The sequence below is a fragment of the Scedosporium apiospermum genome, assembly GCF_000732125.1.
Source record: "Scedosporium apiospermum strain IHEM 14462 chromosome Unknown SEQ_SAPIO_0090, whole genome shotgun sequence".
In the NCBI taxonomy this organism is placed as follows: Eukaryota; Fungi; Ascomycota; class Sordariomycetes; order Microascales; family Microascaceae; genus Scedosporium; species Scedosporium apiospermum.
The window spans coordinates 289,354-306,391 of NW_015971791.1; the positions used below are offsets into that span (position 1 = coordinate 289,354).

The window sequence follows — 17,038 nt, forward strand, 5'->3', positions numbered from 1 at the left end:
TTTTTATTATCCTTTTCCCTGGTTTTCCTGAGGGTCAAGGTGGGTGGGTTGGGGGGGTCGGTGGTAATGAGGGATGAGAGAATGCGGCGGGACACTTCTTTTTAGCTTGCGAGTTTTGTTTCTTTTCTCTTCTTCCTTTTTTTTTCTCGCTATTCTTCTTCCTTTTTCCTTTTCTTCTTCCTTTTTTTCTTTTACTCTTCACGACTCCGCATCATCATTATATCCTCCTCCTCTCCTCTTCTTTTCCGCCTTTTTTTTTTCATTTTTTTTTCTCGATTTTTAACGGCCTTATCTTCTTACACTCTTTTCATGACTTTTTCTTCTGCTTCTTTTTTATTTTCATTCCTTTTGACATCGGTTTTTTTGTGAGTGTGTTTGGAGGCAATCGTCTTTCTCCATTCTACATTTTCATGCCGGGTTGCTTTCCAAGTGAGTCTGTCTGTTGGGGGAAATTTTATCTTCTTCCTCTTCTTCTTTCTTCTTCTTCCTCCCTTCTTTTGAAGAGCATTTATTGTTTCTTTTTTTATTCTTCTTACATTCACTTTGTCCAATATTCTCATGTCCCCCTTTTTCCCCTCCCCTTTCTTCCTCCCCCCCTTAAAAAAAAAAAAAAAAAAGACCAAAGGCCCGGCGCGGCCGAATGCCATGCGAACCACTGCGGTATATCGATGGCGAATTTCAAGGGTTCTTTTGTCAGTGTGTTTTGTTTAAACGACGATACTTACTGGGTTCAATAGACATACCCCCCTAATGGTGCCTTTTTGATTATTTTTTTTTTTTTTTCGGTCCTCGTTTGGTGTTCCTTGTTTTTGGACTGTTCTCACGGGCGTTGGAAGATTTTTGTGATGCCTAGCCTCTCATCAATACAAAGTCTACGTTTCAATGCCCTCAAACTGGGTTCTCCTATTATCTCCTCTGATAGAGCTCTAGACCTGTGAACAACTAAATGAAGCGAGCTAAGTCTAGTACATGCTATGTAGGGTATCTCTGAAACGAAAACGCCAAAATCACAAGATATAGAGAGAAGGACAAAAAGCCTAGATATCATCTTTAGGCCACAAAAGCTCCCTCTTCCTCAAACACCTCAACATGGTAATAAACACCCCAAGCCACACAACAAGCAGCACCCCCGCCATGACACAGCCGAAAATCTTCAAGCCCTCGTTATTCAGGATGCGCGCGAGCGACTGCGTCGCCGTGACGAGGGCCGTGTTCGGGAAGACGAAGCTCCACCACGTCATGCGGAAGGGCATCTTGCTGCCGCGTCGGACGTACTTCCAGAGGGAGCCGACGGAGACGAGGAAGAACCAGCAGGTGAGGCCCCAGAGCCAGAGGCCGGCTAGGACGGAGACGACCCTGATGATGGACACGGCGTGTTCCGCTCCGAGGAAGTTTGGGGGGATGATGAAGTCTGCGTGGATAGCGAATTGAACTAAAGATTCGTGTTAGTGAACTTCGAGTACAGATAAGAGAGGCGAAGAAGGGGGTTGATTTGTTATCCATACCAATGCCATTCACAGTAAAGCCAAACGGCCCGATAGAGATGAACTTAACACCATCTGTTTTAGCAAATGTTTACACAATACTCAGTTACTGATAGTTAGACTCTTACCACACCAGGACGTTGGAAATCTCTGGGGAGCTTCTGTGTCATTAGGCGGTATATAAACGCGGCCGATATCATAAAGGCAATGAGACACCCCGTACCTTGCGTGGTAAACCCGCCTAGTGCTACCGCCAGTGGATCGATGGAAAGGCCGTTGCCCGTGTCGTACGCCCCACTGATCAGGCTTGCGGCGAGCGTGCCGTTCAAGAGCATGGGATACGCCGGGAAGACCCAAGTGGGTGTCATCATGTGGATTGGAAACACCCTGGCGGAAAGACGCATGTGTAAGTACGGGACCGCGTGGTGTGTATGAGCAAATGGCTAAGGACTTACTGGGTAGACCACAGAGTCAAGTACATGGCGGCGCTACTAAGCACACTCACTGACAGGTAGATCCAGAACAGGGCTTCCATCAGTCGAAGCAGCCACACACCCGTGTTTGGTATACCGTATTGGCAGATGTTGGTGAGAATGATAGCAATACTAGATCAATTGAGCCGTTAGGCAACGCGTGATATTCATTACGACGTTTTCTATTAAAAGGCAACAAGCCTCTTCGAAGGTGAAAGCGCTTACGATACAAACTAGCCAGGAGTCAGCCTTAATGAGAAGTACACTCGGTATGGTCTATCAGAACTTACAAATGCAGGGATGAACAGAGACTCGACTTGGTCGGTGAAGGATCTGGTAAAGGATCCCGGCTTCATGCGAAACCTCATGGTGATGAATACACAGTTCATGATGAACAGGATCAAATTCAACATGACGAAAGCGAGACCTAAGCCTTCAAGCCATGCAGCTCGATAAGGTACTGCCAGTATATTAGCATGGCACACACACCTTTTGCCATCACCGAATCTACTTACTGGATGAGAGTACGTTTGCCATGCCGCCGGTGGCCTTGAATAAATCAGCATATGTCCCAGTCCCGGAACAGGGCGATGTCTACAAAAAGCATACCATTGTCTAAGTGAGACCAAATTAGTTAGCCACGACCAGAAACAAATGAGTCGGCGATCCACACTACGCAACACACTTACCATAGTGAAGAAAGTCCATTGGTAACATGCGATCCGATCTTTGATGGTCACTACACCAGACTTTGGTGGTCTACTAGACACGTGCAGCAGCTCATCGAGGCTTGGCTGGATGTCTGGATCAGGACGAAGTCCATTGCCTGTCGCGTTGGCCGCATCCTGTCTCCGAAGATACGAGGTGAGGCGTAAAATTTGTGGTCGCAGTCTCGCCGTGGTCGGTGTAGTTGGCGGGGTGGGAGTGGTGGGCGGGGATAGGACAGTTTCTTGCGGAAAATATCGCTCGGTTGGAGTTTGATAACCGGGATTGTGACCATTGTGATCTCGCGCCGTCACTGGAAGTACGGGCGTGGATTGGTGAGGTGAGTCCATTTTTTAGGGTCCAAATCGTCGGCATAAGCACCGAAGGCCCTCGAAATGATGTAGATGGTGGGCAAAACTAGTCTATTGTCATGGTCGACAAAGACGTCGTAAAAGTTGGCGAGGTAGACAATGAAAATGATGTGTTCAATAAGTAGCGTCCCTATGTCTGAGAGTGGCATTTTTTTTTTCCGCTAGGAGTCCAGTCCTATGGCTCGCCGGCGCTTTGTTGCCGAGAGTGACCGGGTGGGGGACGTCGAAGGCTGGCGAAGTCGGATCGGAGGTGGCGGGTTGGGAACAGTCAAGTAGCCAAGTAGGGTGTCGGGTGAGGATATGATTGGAGGTGCTGGTGAGATGGAAAGTAAAAATTCTGACTCTAATGTAGCCTTCATGCAGGTGCTTGTCCGTACCAGTATCTCACACCAGATGACTTGGATGAAGTGAGATGTTGGATGGGGAGATATGTTTGTTTCTCACAGACAGACCCTTGAAGGTTGAATAGATCTGATCACGATGTGAGATGCCAGCGTCGCTCTTGCCGCTATTATAGACCCACCCGTGGCTAAGAAGCAAGGAGGCAGGAGAGATGCTCTGGCAAGGCAGGTAGGGATCTTGATGGGAAGGAGTTGAGCTCTTGTGGACTGGAATGGGCTGTTTGCTTTGTACAAGTACTTGTACAACAAATAAAATACGTCATGGCTGGGCTCGCCTAGCCCAGAAAGTGTCAAATTGGTGTGTGGAGGCCCAGAGCCAAACTGGCTTGGCTCATTGAGGTGCACGGGTAGTCTTCGCACTAATAATTAATCTAGGGCGATGGGACTGGACGGGGAGCTTGGGATTTGGCCGGGATTCGGGAGGCTTGAAGTTAAATCGACCTTTGAGATATTTTGGATTCCTCTACGAAGTAATCTTGGAAATCAGAACCAGGGAAGCTGCAATGAATGAATTAATCCGAGTACCTCTTCAGAACTTGGGTCAGGAAAAGAACTCTTGTACTCTTCCCAAGCCCTACCCTGAGAGGCCAATGTCGGGGTCTGGACTCCCTTAACAATGTGTTGCCGCGGGCGGCCCTTCCCCACAGACAGAACTTAGACACGAATGGAAGGAAGGATGAACATGAGGAGTTGCGGAAAGAGCAGACGTCTTAGTCGGCTTGTGAGAGACGAGATCTTTCTTTCCTCTGGACTACCCGACGCAGCCGAGATGTAGACATGTAGACGTCACCTCGAATAGCTCTGTCGAAGTTGTGATGTTAGTCAAGTTGATGACTGATTTCAATGCTGTATATCAGATACATGGAGCCGTTATTTCATGTGCTTTAACCCCGAGTGTCTTTTAAGCACTCGGGATTTCGGGCTCTGTTCTTATCATTTCGAGGACGAGTCAATGGAACGCCAGACCCATCAAGCTCTTCACTTTGGTCATCCCTCTTTGCTTTGGGCCGTGGCCGAAAGCACAGAAGCATTGTGATTGTCTCGGCATTCTAAGACATGGATTCTTCCGTGATAGACCTCGGGGATTTCTGCGCCATTAGTACAGATGGCGCCTTGAGCATCACGGCCAATATATCGTTATTCATACGACTGCCTTCTGAATATTGCGAAATTTCCAGTGCACATGAGCTCCGAGAGCTGGTCGTTGAGGAAAAGCTTCACGTTTCATCCACGACCGCGTTCTCTATCACGTTTTGTCTAGCTATACGAGAAGCAGATTCGAGTACGGAAAATCTGGAAAAGGATTCCTTCGCCCTTCTGCGGCTACTCTCATGCATCATAGAAGAGTCAAACGTGAGTTATCGAGATTTGAACTTGTGGCATATCGCTAATCGGCCATATCAGGTCTGGAGGAAGCTGAACCTTCGAGTTCATTCAAGCACTGAGCCTTGCCATCATCGCTGCTCTTCATCTGGCCTCAGCTTCACTCTTGGAAATGCAAACAACGAGCCGCCATTCTTATACAACGGTCGTATCCCGGTGGCCAAAGCTGAAAGTGTCCACTGCACTCTCAAAGTTGGACGGCATACCAGGCTGCCACTCGGAAGAGTCAAAAGGAAAGCCGAGGGCTCTGAGTCGACCAGGTTAAGAAAGAAAAGGAAAGCCAACCATGGCAGCGGAGCTAGGTAAGGTCCATACTTCCATACTTCCATACTTCTAAATGGCGGAGAGAAGGCTCAGTATCCTAAGAGCTGACAGCGGGCTGAGCCACAGCGATGAACGACTTCCTTCGGGTTTCGGCGAATATTCTCCCTCTGGGAAACCTCCCCCTACGACGGATCTTCCGAGCGATGGTGCAGCTGGTTGTCATCATCATCCAGAACTTGAAGCGTTGCTGTCCCTACTTGTAGAGCAGCTATTACTAGGGTCGTGTTCCCGGCGGACTAAGAGATTAAGAAAATCAAACGAGTTCCCTCTGGTAGACTTAGCTCCAGCCATCTTCAATCAACGCATGGTACAGGTACAAAAACCATGCAAAACTTGGTCAACCCGCTTTCTAATACTTCCTCTGTAGGCCGTGGAGACCAGAATGAGATGGGTGCACATATCAACGCAGACGATGGAGTACTTTGCAGCGGCTGCCCGGACACCTAGCTTGCGTCGGAAGTTGCAGGCTTTAATCGAGAATAACCACGACACCGGCTCCACTGAGAATTCCGCCGCGCAAGGTGGCCCTGCATATAAAAGACTGCGGGCGTTGACACGCGATCATATTCGGCGAGTGAATCGCACCAGCAAATCGAAAACCAAAGTAGCCGAGGAAGCACCTGGCGCTTCATCCCAAGATATCCAAGGAGACCAAATCTCTCCTCATGGACTCCGGGAAGACGGCCTTGATGTGGAACTCCTGGCGTCTTATCCACCGTCTCTATATTCTGGGGATATGGACACTCTTTCTTCAGAAGTCATGGCCGTGGAGAACCCACGTCATAAAATGACGGATAGAGCGAGAGTACTATGGAGACCTGCGCACGATGTCGCCGCCCCCGAAGAAGCTGTAACCGGTCATCTGCCTGCTGGATGCGAGTTCTCCGAGGACCAGAATCCCGAATGCGCTTCTGATACTTGGCATCTTGGATCTTTCCGCCAGCAAGACTTGCACGATGGACCTGAGGTCGGTAGGAGTGACGAATGGCCGCAAGTCGACGTTGGAGGATTGTATAATCGCAATTCCGAGTCTAATACGCAGTCAACCTGGGATTCGGTGGACGAGGAAATTTTAGTTACCAATGGGGGGTTTGGGTCTTCCTCCGATGGCCATTGGTACCCGGCAAACTGTTCTGCTTGGGATGGCTTCGAGAGCTTCGCACCCTGATAGGATGTGGGTTGCTTTCAAAAAGGACGATCTACATTGACCAAAGAGACAGCTTATCAGCAAAGTAAAACTCTATTGTCCATCTTCACGCCCTCGCCGGAGCAATGAAGGAATCCTGAGTATATCTCTTGGCATATCCAGTTAACTGCCTATGTACAGACTTGCTGACGAAGAAGAGAATTCTAAACACATTCGATGATATACGCTTAATGAATTAAAAGATGCGCCACACATGACCCACCACAAACCAAACATGGAGGCAGTCTGTTTTTCTCCATCTTTCTCCATTCCCACGACCGAGAATTCCCGCCACAACGCCGTTGCAAGAATATGGGAACGAAGAAGGCCATTCATATATGACCGCAACTTGTCGGCCCGTCGGATGATTCTTGCCAAAATCGAAGTAGGACACGCATCGCACACTTAAAAAAGCCACCTTCCAGCGGCGGCGACTTTCCTCCCCAAGTTGATTGAAAACGTTCAGGACGAAGGACGTGATCGGAATCTCGCAGCCGAAAGGAAGATAGCGTCGCACCAGAAATAGTTCCGTCCTCCAAGGGTGCTAATGCCGACCGTTTTCCCACGATACCAACACCATCAACCCACCGGTAGACTTCTTTCGGACGCCATGGCCCGCCTATCTTGCCCTTTTAACGCCTCAACGCCGCCGGGAAGAACCCCTTTACACCACCTCCGGATTTCTTCTCTGCCGGCTTCGCTTCCTTCTTCTTCTTCTTCATCTGTTCGGGCTTCAGCGTGGCGTGGTGGATGTACCAGAGGAGGACACCATGGAGAATAAGGGTGACGAGGACGACGAGAAGGATGGTGAAGAGAACGGGTTGGTCGTTCAAGACCATGACGGCTTCCTCGGTTGCTCCGAGAGTGCGGAACCACTGGAATTGGGTGCCTCCGCCGGTGAGCTTGACGACAGACCCGTCCGTAGCCATTTTGGTGTTGTTGTTGATGTGAAGGAAGAGAGATGAGGTTTATCGCAGTCGATGGTGACGGTATTAGCGAGTTTAATGCGGCTTGGTCGGACAGAAGGACGATATGACTAGGCCCGACGCCGTGGAATCGTATTTTAAGGCTTTGCTGGATTGATGTGGATAAAAAGAACCAAGGATATCCAAGGGAAAATCGTCTAAGTGAAGAGAACCAATGTGCACCTGTCACGAGTTTATGAACAAAAGAAAAGAACCGGCTTTTGAAGGAGAGCGGGAATAGCAAGGGAAAACAAAGAAAGGTGGTGGTGGAAGGGAATTGGGAGAAGAGGACGAAGAGGAAGGGAGAGGGAACAGATGTACGAAGTAGGGGATGGCGATCATTGATCATTGTCGCCCATCGGAGAAATCTCGAAACGGGGGATGTCACAGTGCACCCAATGAGGCAGCAGAGCTCAGGCGCTTTTGGTCGCTGGAGATGGGAGCCCAGCGTTTCAAGATTGCAGCAGAAATCGACCGATGTTGGGGGATTTTGATTGGTTGATTTGGTTGCATGCGCAATGGATCTGTTCTCGACTGCAGCGGTCGGTTGCGTAGATATCTCTTCTTCGAGCACATATGCTATTCTAAATGTATAAATTTTATTATAGTATAGAATGATAATGTGCGATGCATTCGGCTTCAAGAATAATGATTGTTGAACAGCGGCCCTTGGAACAGTTGAAGAGTGGTGCCCTGGCCTTGATGCAAGGGACCAGCTCCATTGTCCATTGTCCCTTGCCGACTTGGACTTGGCCAGGATGGAAGACAGTGTTAAAACAAAATCCACCACGATGCTGATATAATCACTCTGGCCTGTCGCTTCATTGTCTGCCTGAGGCACCTAGACAGCTGCAAATCGGCTATTGGGAAAATTGTCAGCTTTAACCTCACGCAAGGAGCAACCAAAATTTTTGAGACGCAAGGAGCAACCAAAATTTTTGAGATGGTGTCGAACGACGCGACCGAGTAACCTCGTTGACGCCAATTGAGCCCACACAACGACACTCGGAAATCAACTTATAGCTGCTATTAAGCACCCCCCCTTCGCGTCGAGTGGGAGAGTCCAACAAGCAGCTATGAGTACCGTACGCCCCGGCGGATCGCTCCTCACGAGGTGCATCCTGCCTTTATCCCGGACGACGGCACCCACAGCACGTGCTCCGACTCTGGCGGCGGCGACGGCCACAGCGACGGCAACATGTCAAAATAACCGACCATTCCACAGCTCGACGTCCCGAGCGGCTCCTCGCCGACCGCGGTTCAAGAGCATCAAGGCCGACCAGCTCGGTCTCACGACACCTGAGAAGATCGACGAGTACGCGAAGCAAAAGTTCCCCGAGTACGACGAGGCGCAGCTAGAGGCTCTGAAGCAGGTATACGAGTACACTCCGGAGCAGATGGAAGCCGTCAAGGCGGGCGAGGCGGCGGTAGACGCCAAGGATATGACGCTTCAGGGGCGGGTACGGGACGACAAGTACCGGATACCATACCTCGAAGATTTCTCGGTGGTGCAGCCCGTGATCGACCTCAAGGCGGAGCGGAAGCTAGAGGCGCAGAACTACAAGTGGTTGTCGGAGCAGGAGTTTTTGGAGAAGCTGTTCGAGAAGATGATGGACAAGTCGACGGAGAACATGCACGAGGCTGCGGCGAAGGCGTTTAAGCGGTCGATGGAGAGGGTGAAGGCTGCGCAGGGAGCCGAGATTGATTTGACGGTGCAGGAGTTGCAGGATATGGAGACTTGGCCCGAGTTGCAGAAGAAGTTTTTGATTAATGAGGAGGAAGGGGGTGAGAAGATGGTCGAGGAGAAGGATGCGAAGGCTGCGGCGCCTGAGGGCACTATCTCCTCCGAGGAGGCGCAGAAGATCTTGAGCGAGCTTGTCGATGACTTTACTAGGTCGCTCGAGGCGAAGAAGGACAACACGGTCTCGAGCGAAATCTTTGACGAAGACGACCGCCTCAACATCTCCACCTCGGGCAACGCCCCACCCCTCGGCAAGGTCCCCGGCGTAGAGGGCCTCTACAAACACGCCGCCGACCCCGAAGACGAAGGCCTCGATGACGAAGGAACCTACCAGTTCCTCAAAAAGGTCACGGGCATGTCCGTCCGCGACATCCTCTCGCTCTTCACCAAGACGCTCGTCACCCGCTTTGTCACGAACCAGACCCGTCTCGGCAAGGTGCGCAGCGCCTCCGTCATGGTCATTGCCGGGAACGGCAACGGTCGTCTGGGCGTCGGCGTCGCCAAGTCAGCGGATTTCGGTACGGCTGCTATGGCGGCGCGCATGCTGGCTATTCGAAACATGAAGCCTATTCGGCGGTATGAGAACCGGACGATTTATGGGACTGTGAGGCAGAAGGTTTCGGGTACTATTGTCGAGCTCCGGGCCCGTCCTCCTGGTGAGTGTTTTCTGATTTTTATTATTCTTTTTCTCTCTTGATCATGATGCTAACGTACGTAACAATAGGCTTCGGTCTCCGCGTCCCCTACCGCCTCTTCGAAATGTGCCGCGCCGCCGGCATTCACGACATCTCGGCCGTCATCCCGCGCTCGAGGAACCCTATGAACACTGTCAAGGCGACGTTCCTGGCCCTCACGAACCAGCCCGACCCCGAGGAGATCGCCAAGGGTAGGGGAAAGAAGTTGGTGGATGTGAGGAAGGTGTACTATGGTGGCTCTGTATACTAGTGTATAGTTGTGTATAGAATTTCCCGGGGCATAGAAGAAGAAATATCCCGCTTGTTTTTATAGAAGTTTTGGCTTTTGTTGTACTTTCATGGCGACTAGGGACTGGTTTGTAGTGGTATCATTATTCGTGAACTCGTCTAAAAGTCCAGCTTCTATCCGTCACTCCCCTCGGGTTTACGGAGGGGTCTCTCGACATACTCCGGCTACCTGCTCCTTGGACAAGGTTTCTCGTACTCTGCACTCACTCCTCATCACCATGTCGGGTCGATTGTCTCTGGATGTAACAGGGAATCAAAAATTGACAATCTTCGGCCGCCTTCCGAATTTCGAACTCAAAGCCACTCTTCCAAATCACCTTGAACAACTTTCAGTACTCCTCGCCTCCCTGCCCCTGATTCCCCGCAGCACCATCACCCCAATCAATCTCCTGCTGCAGCACAATACTGTAAACGCTCGCCTTCAACAACGTAAACACCAAACTCGTCTTCCTCTCCAGATCCCTCAGGCCGTCTAGGATTTCCGTGCTAGGTCTATCAGCTAGATCGTCTAATAGGAAGGCGAGCTGTTTTTTTTTATATTCTCTCTTATTAGCGCATTCTCCCTCTTCCTGTGACCTTTTATGGGGCTAACCTTTTTCATGTTCTCGGCGAGACGCTCATATTCTTCCAGGACCTCTTGCTCCAGGGGCGTTAGCTCCGGAGGAGATGCTAGGGGATTCATTTTTGAAGGTGCGCGCAATGGCTAGAAACACCTCTTCGTTCTCTCGAGAAGTTTGTAGAGAGTCGTCGCTGATGATCACTCGTCAACGCGTCGCGAGGTTTTCAGTTTTGGTGGGGGAGCCTTTCCCCCCGCGATTTGTGAGACGTGACTTGATGATGGTATTTCGCACTGTATAAGTGGGGCTTCCAGCGGGACAATTGAGCAAGTGTAGGTCGATTTACCGTGTCAATAATGTGCAACTTTCACTGTATTTTCCTTTGAATTGATTTTCCCCAATTCCCACGGAGCACTTCAATCTAATCACTATCAGGACATCATGCAAAAATCAGATTAAAAAAATAAAAATTTAAAAAGAAGGAAAGAAAGAAAGAGGCAAATTATTCACTTTCAAAATGTGATGCGTGTCTGCTACAAGTTCTCAAGTTTCCTTCGCACCTGAATTGTCCGCGTGCCGAACCTTCTTTGCGTCGAGGCAAAAAACGACTCCACCTGCAGGTTCACCGACGCCACCCGGACAATTTGAACTGGACTGATCCTAGTGACACGGAAACAAGGTTCCAATCTCGAATGAAGTTCCTCTTCGAGGATTCGTCTGTTCTGATGTCACCAAAGTTATTTTCTGTTAAGGTGTGGAAAATGTGATAAAAAAGCTTAAAAATAAACAGGAGGTCAATAATAGCTTGAAATGGAATTATGACGGAAGAAGAGACTAAGAAAAGAGATAGAAATCATGCCACTCATGGATTCCAACTTTCGCTTCTCACTTCGTAGATATTTTTTGTATTCTTTTGTTCTTCTTCGCTACATTGTTCCGCGACGGCTGCATGCATTTAATCATGTCGATAGGCGACGCGCCATGGATGCGGGCGTTCTGTCGTGTCGAGGGGGCGAAAAGAAAGAAAGTACAGTTACTGAGGTAAAGGAAGGTTGGTTGTCGTAGACGACTCACTCGTCAAGATCAAGAAGAAGGGCATCCTCCACTGGAGCGAAGCTATTGTTCTTTGTCCGTTACCTCGAAGCGTCCATTGTCCTCTGAAAGTCCGGATGCCTTCGTGAAGTGTGTCTGGGCCACTATGTAATAATATTACCCTTCCTATTAATGTAAGTACTTTGCAGGCCGTGCCAGGTTCATGCGGATCTGGGGTGGTATCATGGTGCTACAATGCTTGAGAATTATAGTTAAAGCAAGGGACAGCCCAGAGAAAATCCCAAACTGAGGATAATCCGGGGTAAAAGCATTGAAATCGAATCCAAGGGCACCTCAGGAACCCTGAAAATCCTGGAGTCGCCAGGCAAGTTCAGTTAATGGAACAAGCTCAAGCCCATCAAACATCAAACTGTACCACGGAACAGCCAAAGCACCAGACAGTACTTCGTATAAACCGCCAAAAACGCACAGAGCCAAGCCCATGGGTTTCGTCTCGTTGGGAACAGCACCTGCAAAGTAGGACAGGCCAGTTACTGCGTGTAAGAGTGCATTGCGTTGCTAATTCGCATGAGAGACCAGTTGCCCTCGGTATCCATCGTCCTTCTCGCAGCTCGGTAATCTTTGTTGCCGGACTGTCTTCGCTTCTTGCCTGGTCAGGGTGCAGTCGACGAAATGTATGCGATATACCTGTGTCTTGTGCTATGCAGACCAATGAGTAGGTGAGGGAGACATTGTCGATATATTATCTGTGTTCATTTAGGCTGGAATGGGGTCCAACTTACACTGCTTGCTTCATTGAAACACCACTTACCTACATGACCTCGCTGACCTAGGCATTGGAAATCCCCAGGCTAACATCCTTCTGCCTTGCACGAAATGCACGGAGGTAGCGTCGCTAGCTACTAAGAAGTGCTTTCTCGACAAGGCACACCGCATATGAAGCGATCCGGGATGAACGCGGGTCGGTCTCGTCAAGCTTCGTGATAGGTTGGCCAAAGATGGTGTCGTGCTTGAACCCTCTTAATTAGCCTTTCCCTAAACAAGTACCAGACCGGTCCACAAGACTGGCAGGTATGAATGTGGTATAATTAGAACGTTCTGCTCCAACCCAGGAACACGTATATTACTTCGGATTTTGGCCGGTCAATTGGAAATTCTAAAGTGAAGGGCCGCTCTCCTTTCGCTTTGTCGATCGACTAACGTGGTAAGAAAGCCTAGGGCACGAGTCACGACCAAACTCATCGCAAGTTGTAATACCAACAGAACGATCGCCGATCGGTGTCAACGGGCACCGTGACTGATCGTCGAATGTGGTATGTTGAGTCGCCATTGGCCAGCCGGTTTTCGACAAGTGAGGGCAGAAGTCTGCTTGTAGTACTTCGTATGAATGAAATGGCTGCATCCTCGAATGCGGCACGACCTTCCCCTTTGTTCGCTGCATGCCATTGTCGTACGGAAGACGGTATTTCGCGCCACTTTCTCAGCTCTGCGTGGAGTCACAAAGGGACCTTGTCTCACGGAAAAAACAATGGTCTCCTCTTGATCGTACCATTGGTATGTAACAGCTCGTCTGCCATGTCGGTATTGTCGGTAGTATCTCTCCCGTTGTCTGCGGGCGAAGAGGAGGTGGTCCCGGATCGTGCGTGGACGGGTCGGACACGGTGCAGGACAGTTCGGGAAGAGGCCTTCAAAAAACCGGAAAAAAAAAAAAAAAAAAAAAAAAAAAAAAAAAGAGTCGAGAGTATTAATCCTCATCATTATCACCGATGCCAACGAAAATTATCTGCACTCAGAGACAGAGCGTTGATTCTCCCCGCAAGGCTGTCTGTTTGTCCTGTCAGACATCCCTTCAATGCTGTCATCGACCCGCTCTGACAGCGATAGAGGTCAAATGCCCTTGCCTTCGTTGCACGCAAAGCCGTCGATCGGTACCTTCCCCCTTCCCCTAGGTGCTTGCTTCATCCTTCACCGGTTCATTCTAGACGACGACCGCACACTACCAAAGGACAAATATGGGGCATGTACAGAGACTTATCTGCAGCTTGAGCTGCACTTGCCACATGCGTCATGTGGGGAAATAGCCAATGGTCTAGCGCACTCTCCCAGTGTAAGCTTGATTCTGCGAATAGCAAAGATCTGGGGAAACATAGTGCCATCACAGAACTGAAGCTACTGTGCGGTTTGTTCACTCTTTCCGACTCCCAAATGGAATCGTCACTCTTCAATCGAGGTTAACGACTAATCCGGCTAGCCTAGCCCTAGTCTCATATGGAGGCTTTTGTCCCATCCCAATGGGCAGGTGTAGCATTGGACAGAGCATAGTTGGAACAAGATTTAATGTGGGCTTCGCTTGAGTTCCCACCGACGACGCGCCGTCCACGTCGTCGCTTAGCATGACAATGTAATTGCCTGCTCCAGACCATGAAATACTCTTCGTAGTGTTAGCAATACAAGACGTCCTCGGCAGGCAAGTTTTTCTGTAATCGGACGAGAACCGCGATTTGGGGCATGATGAGTGGTTGCCATTCTTCTCAGAACAAGGGGAGATGTGGGCATCGATCTGCACTATTGCCTGGGCATATTAGGAGCTCCACAACAGTATCCGTTCCAACCTTGTCACGGTGTCTTCAAGAGGCAAGATTCCAGGGATGCCCTGCTGGGGCTTGTGGGGAGACGAAAGAAGCCTCGGAATCGATAAAGCTCGTCGCAGGGGCAGGCTGAATGAACTTGGGAGCTATCATCTGAATTGACCCCCGGATTCCGTTTCTTGAATCAAAATTCCGGCTCCTGTACCAGTATTAGTTCCAACGAAGTCTAGTCAAATGCTCCCAGCAAACCGGAAGCACCGCATCTCCGCATTACGTTTTGGGACTAGAGCTTGCAGGAGGGCACACATCGGAGCATGTAATTAACGGTAGAAGATTATAATATTCCCTCCCTTTCTCGTGGATGCTCGTGCCAACCCTTCGATGCAATATTTCCATCGGTGAGTACGAAGGGAAGATGGATTCTGCATGAAAGATTTTTCGCCAAACCCCTACTCCCCACACTTTAACCCCAGGCCGCGTTCTGGGGAAACGCAATGCCATTTCTTCTCCGCTGATAATGACCAAGGCAGTGGAGGTTGGTGCCATCATGTGTAGGTTCAATGCATGCAGGCTTGCACCCTTCTCAGGCTCCTTCGCACATTGTGATACTACCCTGGTTGACGACATCCGAATTGCAAGCGGCAGATCCTCCGCATCCTGACTTTTTCTCAAACTCTCCCGCATCTGCATATCCTGCTACCCTGTTCGTTTCTCTGGGGAAGTCACTTTGCATATTTCAAGGAGTGAGGGAGGGCGCCATGGGCTTCGCAGCAGGAAGGGTTGAGTGCTCTGTTCCTTCGCGCCTTGCATCAACCTAGAGGGGACTTGGTATTGTTCGAACATGAATCTCTGGGCCTGGACTCTTTACCAGAGCCATGATCTCCACGAATGGAGCCGCTTCCCGTGCTTTGTTTTCCTCCCCACTAAGGTCTCAATTGCTTGGGTTTTCTCTCGGGCACGTAATATTCCCAACTTTCTACTCCTTTTCCTTAAACCCGTTTTTTTTTTTTTTTTTTTTTTTTTTTTTTTTTTTGATAAAAAAAAACGCTGGAGATAAGGTTTGGCTAACCCCCCCCGGAATTCTGCTCCGCAATAAACTCCCCGCTACATATACTTCGAAGTGTCACTATCCACATTAAAAAGAATAACACCTCCTTAACAGATGTAGTTCCTCTGACGTCCTCGTACCCAGTACTCGAAATCGCCTGTCGTAAGCGTACTCCGACGTCTTGAGCAAAGAGATTATTTAGGTTTCCGTGGCAAATGTACCTAGTAAGGTACTAGCAAGGTAGTCGTACCCGCCCCCTACTCCCCGCTCATTGCAGTGTACTTGCATGTTTAGCGTGATGATAATATCTGCATCCCTTTTGATAGAGTTGCGTCGTCGTCTGGAGTGGGCAATACAGTACGAAAGCGAGTGAGGCACACTAAACTTGTTCTATGCCGGATTATGTATTGATCCCACACAGGTACCAAGGGTTTCTTCCTTGGCCCCTGCTCTGGTAAATTTCCACCTGCAGTCAAGCCTCCACCTTCGAAGGAGAATGGTGATACTGCGCTGCAGCGGAGTGGAGGTACCTCCGCTCTGGACGCATGTACATATATACAAGGTAAGCAGAGGGTGGAACGAGAAAGTACATAAACACCCACAAGACCACATCGAGAGCTGGCAGAGTTTAACGAGCAGCAAGACGCAACAGGAATGAAGAACTTCCTTTAAAACAGCTGCAGCTTCGGCTACTTGCCCGTGCTATATTGATATTGATCATTGATCAAACGATTCTCTTTACCGCGCATGTCAAAATATAAAATATCGCCTTTCAGCTACATATAACGGTGACTGGAGACTCGCGTGTGTAAATTAACAATGACAATCGATCAAAAAGCCTTGTGGATCGACTTGCAGCTTTGCATCAAGGTACTTTGTTGTACCTCCTATTTATGGTACGCCATCCATGACCGCACGGTACAGTAAAATACAGTATATATTGTCCTTAAATACTGTCTTAAGTAGGTCAACCGTGCCAGTTTATAGAACAAGAGTACATCTATGGGATGTAATTGTTCCCATGATCGCGCCTCTCCACTTTAAAGTTGGATAAGCTCAGGCAAGACGGCAGAAATCCCCTGATTTCTCAAGAATTTATGATGAAAGTGGTCCTGTGCCGAGACTACCCAAAACCCAAAATTTTGTTCCTCTGTGCGATTGTTCAGACAGAAAAGGAAGTGAGAGTTCTCTGTCGCAGACTCTTCCAGGGCAGGTACATTGGGCTGAGCGGAGAACCATCCCCCAGAAGACAAGAAGGCACGGCTGGAAGATGGGTGGGAGGGGTGGTGGCGGGAGATGGGGTAAGGGTAACACAGAGAACGCTAGCGCACTGTACGGGGTACCGTGTTGTAGTGCACACGACGGAGTACTGTAGCAATGTTTGATATTACTCCATAATAGCTTCCTCGCGTTTCTTGCCCCTTTCCCCCTTCGATTTCTGATATTACCCACCTGCAGCTGGCTGGGCCGGGGCCAGCCTTGGTCGACCGACGCTGGGTCAGGTTGAGCCTGCCCCAAAGTCTGGCGCACCAGCCACCCTCCTTCCTCCCCTTTCAAATGATCCAACCCACCATCTTCGTCTCATAGCGTCCACTTTACCTTAGTGTACCCGGACGCTAGAGCAGAGTACTTTGAATAGCGCCAGGCAGTGGCACTCCATGGGTGGGTGTATGTTGAATGAAGTAATTGTAGCACATACGAAATAGGGTGTAATGTCCTCTCCACCCTCATCTTCGAACGCTGTGGCCAACCTGAGGCCAGAAGCGGGCTCTTAGA

General features: G+C 49.6%; 3 protein-coding genes and 2 pseudogenes across 3 annotated transcripts; 2 read left to right on the forward strand and 3 right to left on the reverse strand.

Moving 5' to 3' along the window:
* Positions 1-1,037: 1,037 nt before the first annotated feature.
* Positions 1,038-3,012, reverse strand: SAPIO_CDS3965 (uncharacterized protein; the record flags this gene model as incomplete). Its single annotated transcript, XM_016786635.1, has 9 exons — positions 1,038-1,432; positions 1,506-1,548; positions 1,613-1,871; positions 1,940-2,089; positions 2,183-2,190; positions 2,248-2,417; positions 2,473-2,506; positions 2,567-2,572; positions 2,647-3,012. 9 exons carry the CDS (start codon positions 3,010-3,012, stop codon positions 1,038-1,040), a joined length of 1,431 nt encoding a protein of 476 aa, XP_016643611.1.
* Positions 3,013-5,523: 2,511 nt separating this feature from the next.
* On the forward strand, positions 5,524-6,309 carry SAPIO_CDS3966 (annotated as a pseudogene; the record flags this gene model as incomplete).
* Positions 6,310-6,959: 650 nt separating this feature from the next.
* Positions 6,960-7,256, reverse strand: SAPIO_CDS3967 (annotated as a pseudogene; the record flags this gene model as incomplete).
* A 1,112-nt stretch (positions 7,257-8,368) lies between these two features.
* Positions 8,369-9,978, forward strand: SAPIO_CDS3968 (37S ribosomal protein S5; the record flags this gene model as incomplete). The annotated part of the gene is made up of 2 exons (XM_016786636.1): positions 8,369-9,689; positions 9,758-9,978. 2 exons carry the CDS (start codon positions 8,369-8,371, stop codon positions 9,976-9,978), a joined length of 1,542 nt encoding a protein of 513 aa, XP_016643612.1.
* Positions 9,979-10,345: 367 nt separating this feature from the next.
* SAPIO_CDS3969 (uncharacterized protein) lies at positions 10,346-10,698 on the reverse strand (the record flags this gene model as incomplete). Its single annotated transcript, XM_016786637.1, has 2 exons — positions 10,346-10,540; positions 10,609-10,698. The coding sequence occupies 2 exons, from the start codon at positions 10,696-10,698 to the stop codon at positions 10,346-10,348; spliced, it is 285 nt and encodes a 94-aa protein (XP_016643613.1).
* Between the last annotated feature and the right edge of the window lie 6,340 nt (positions 10,699-17,038).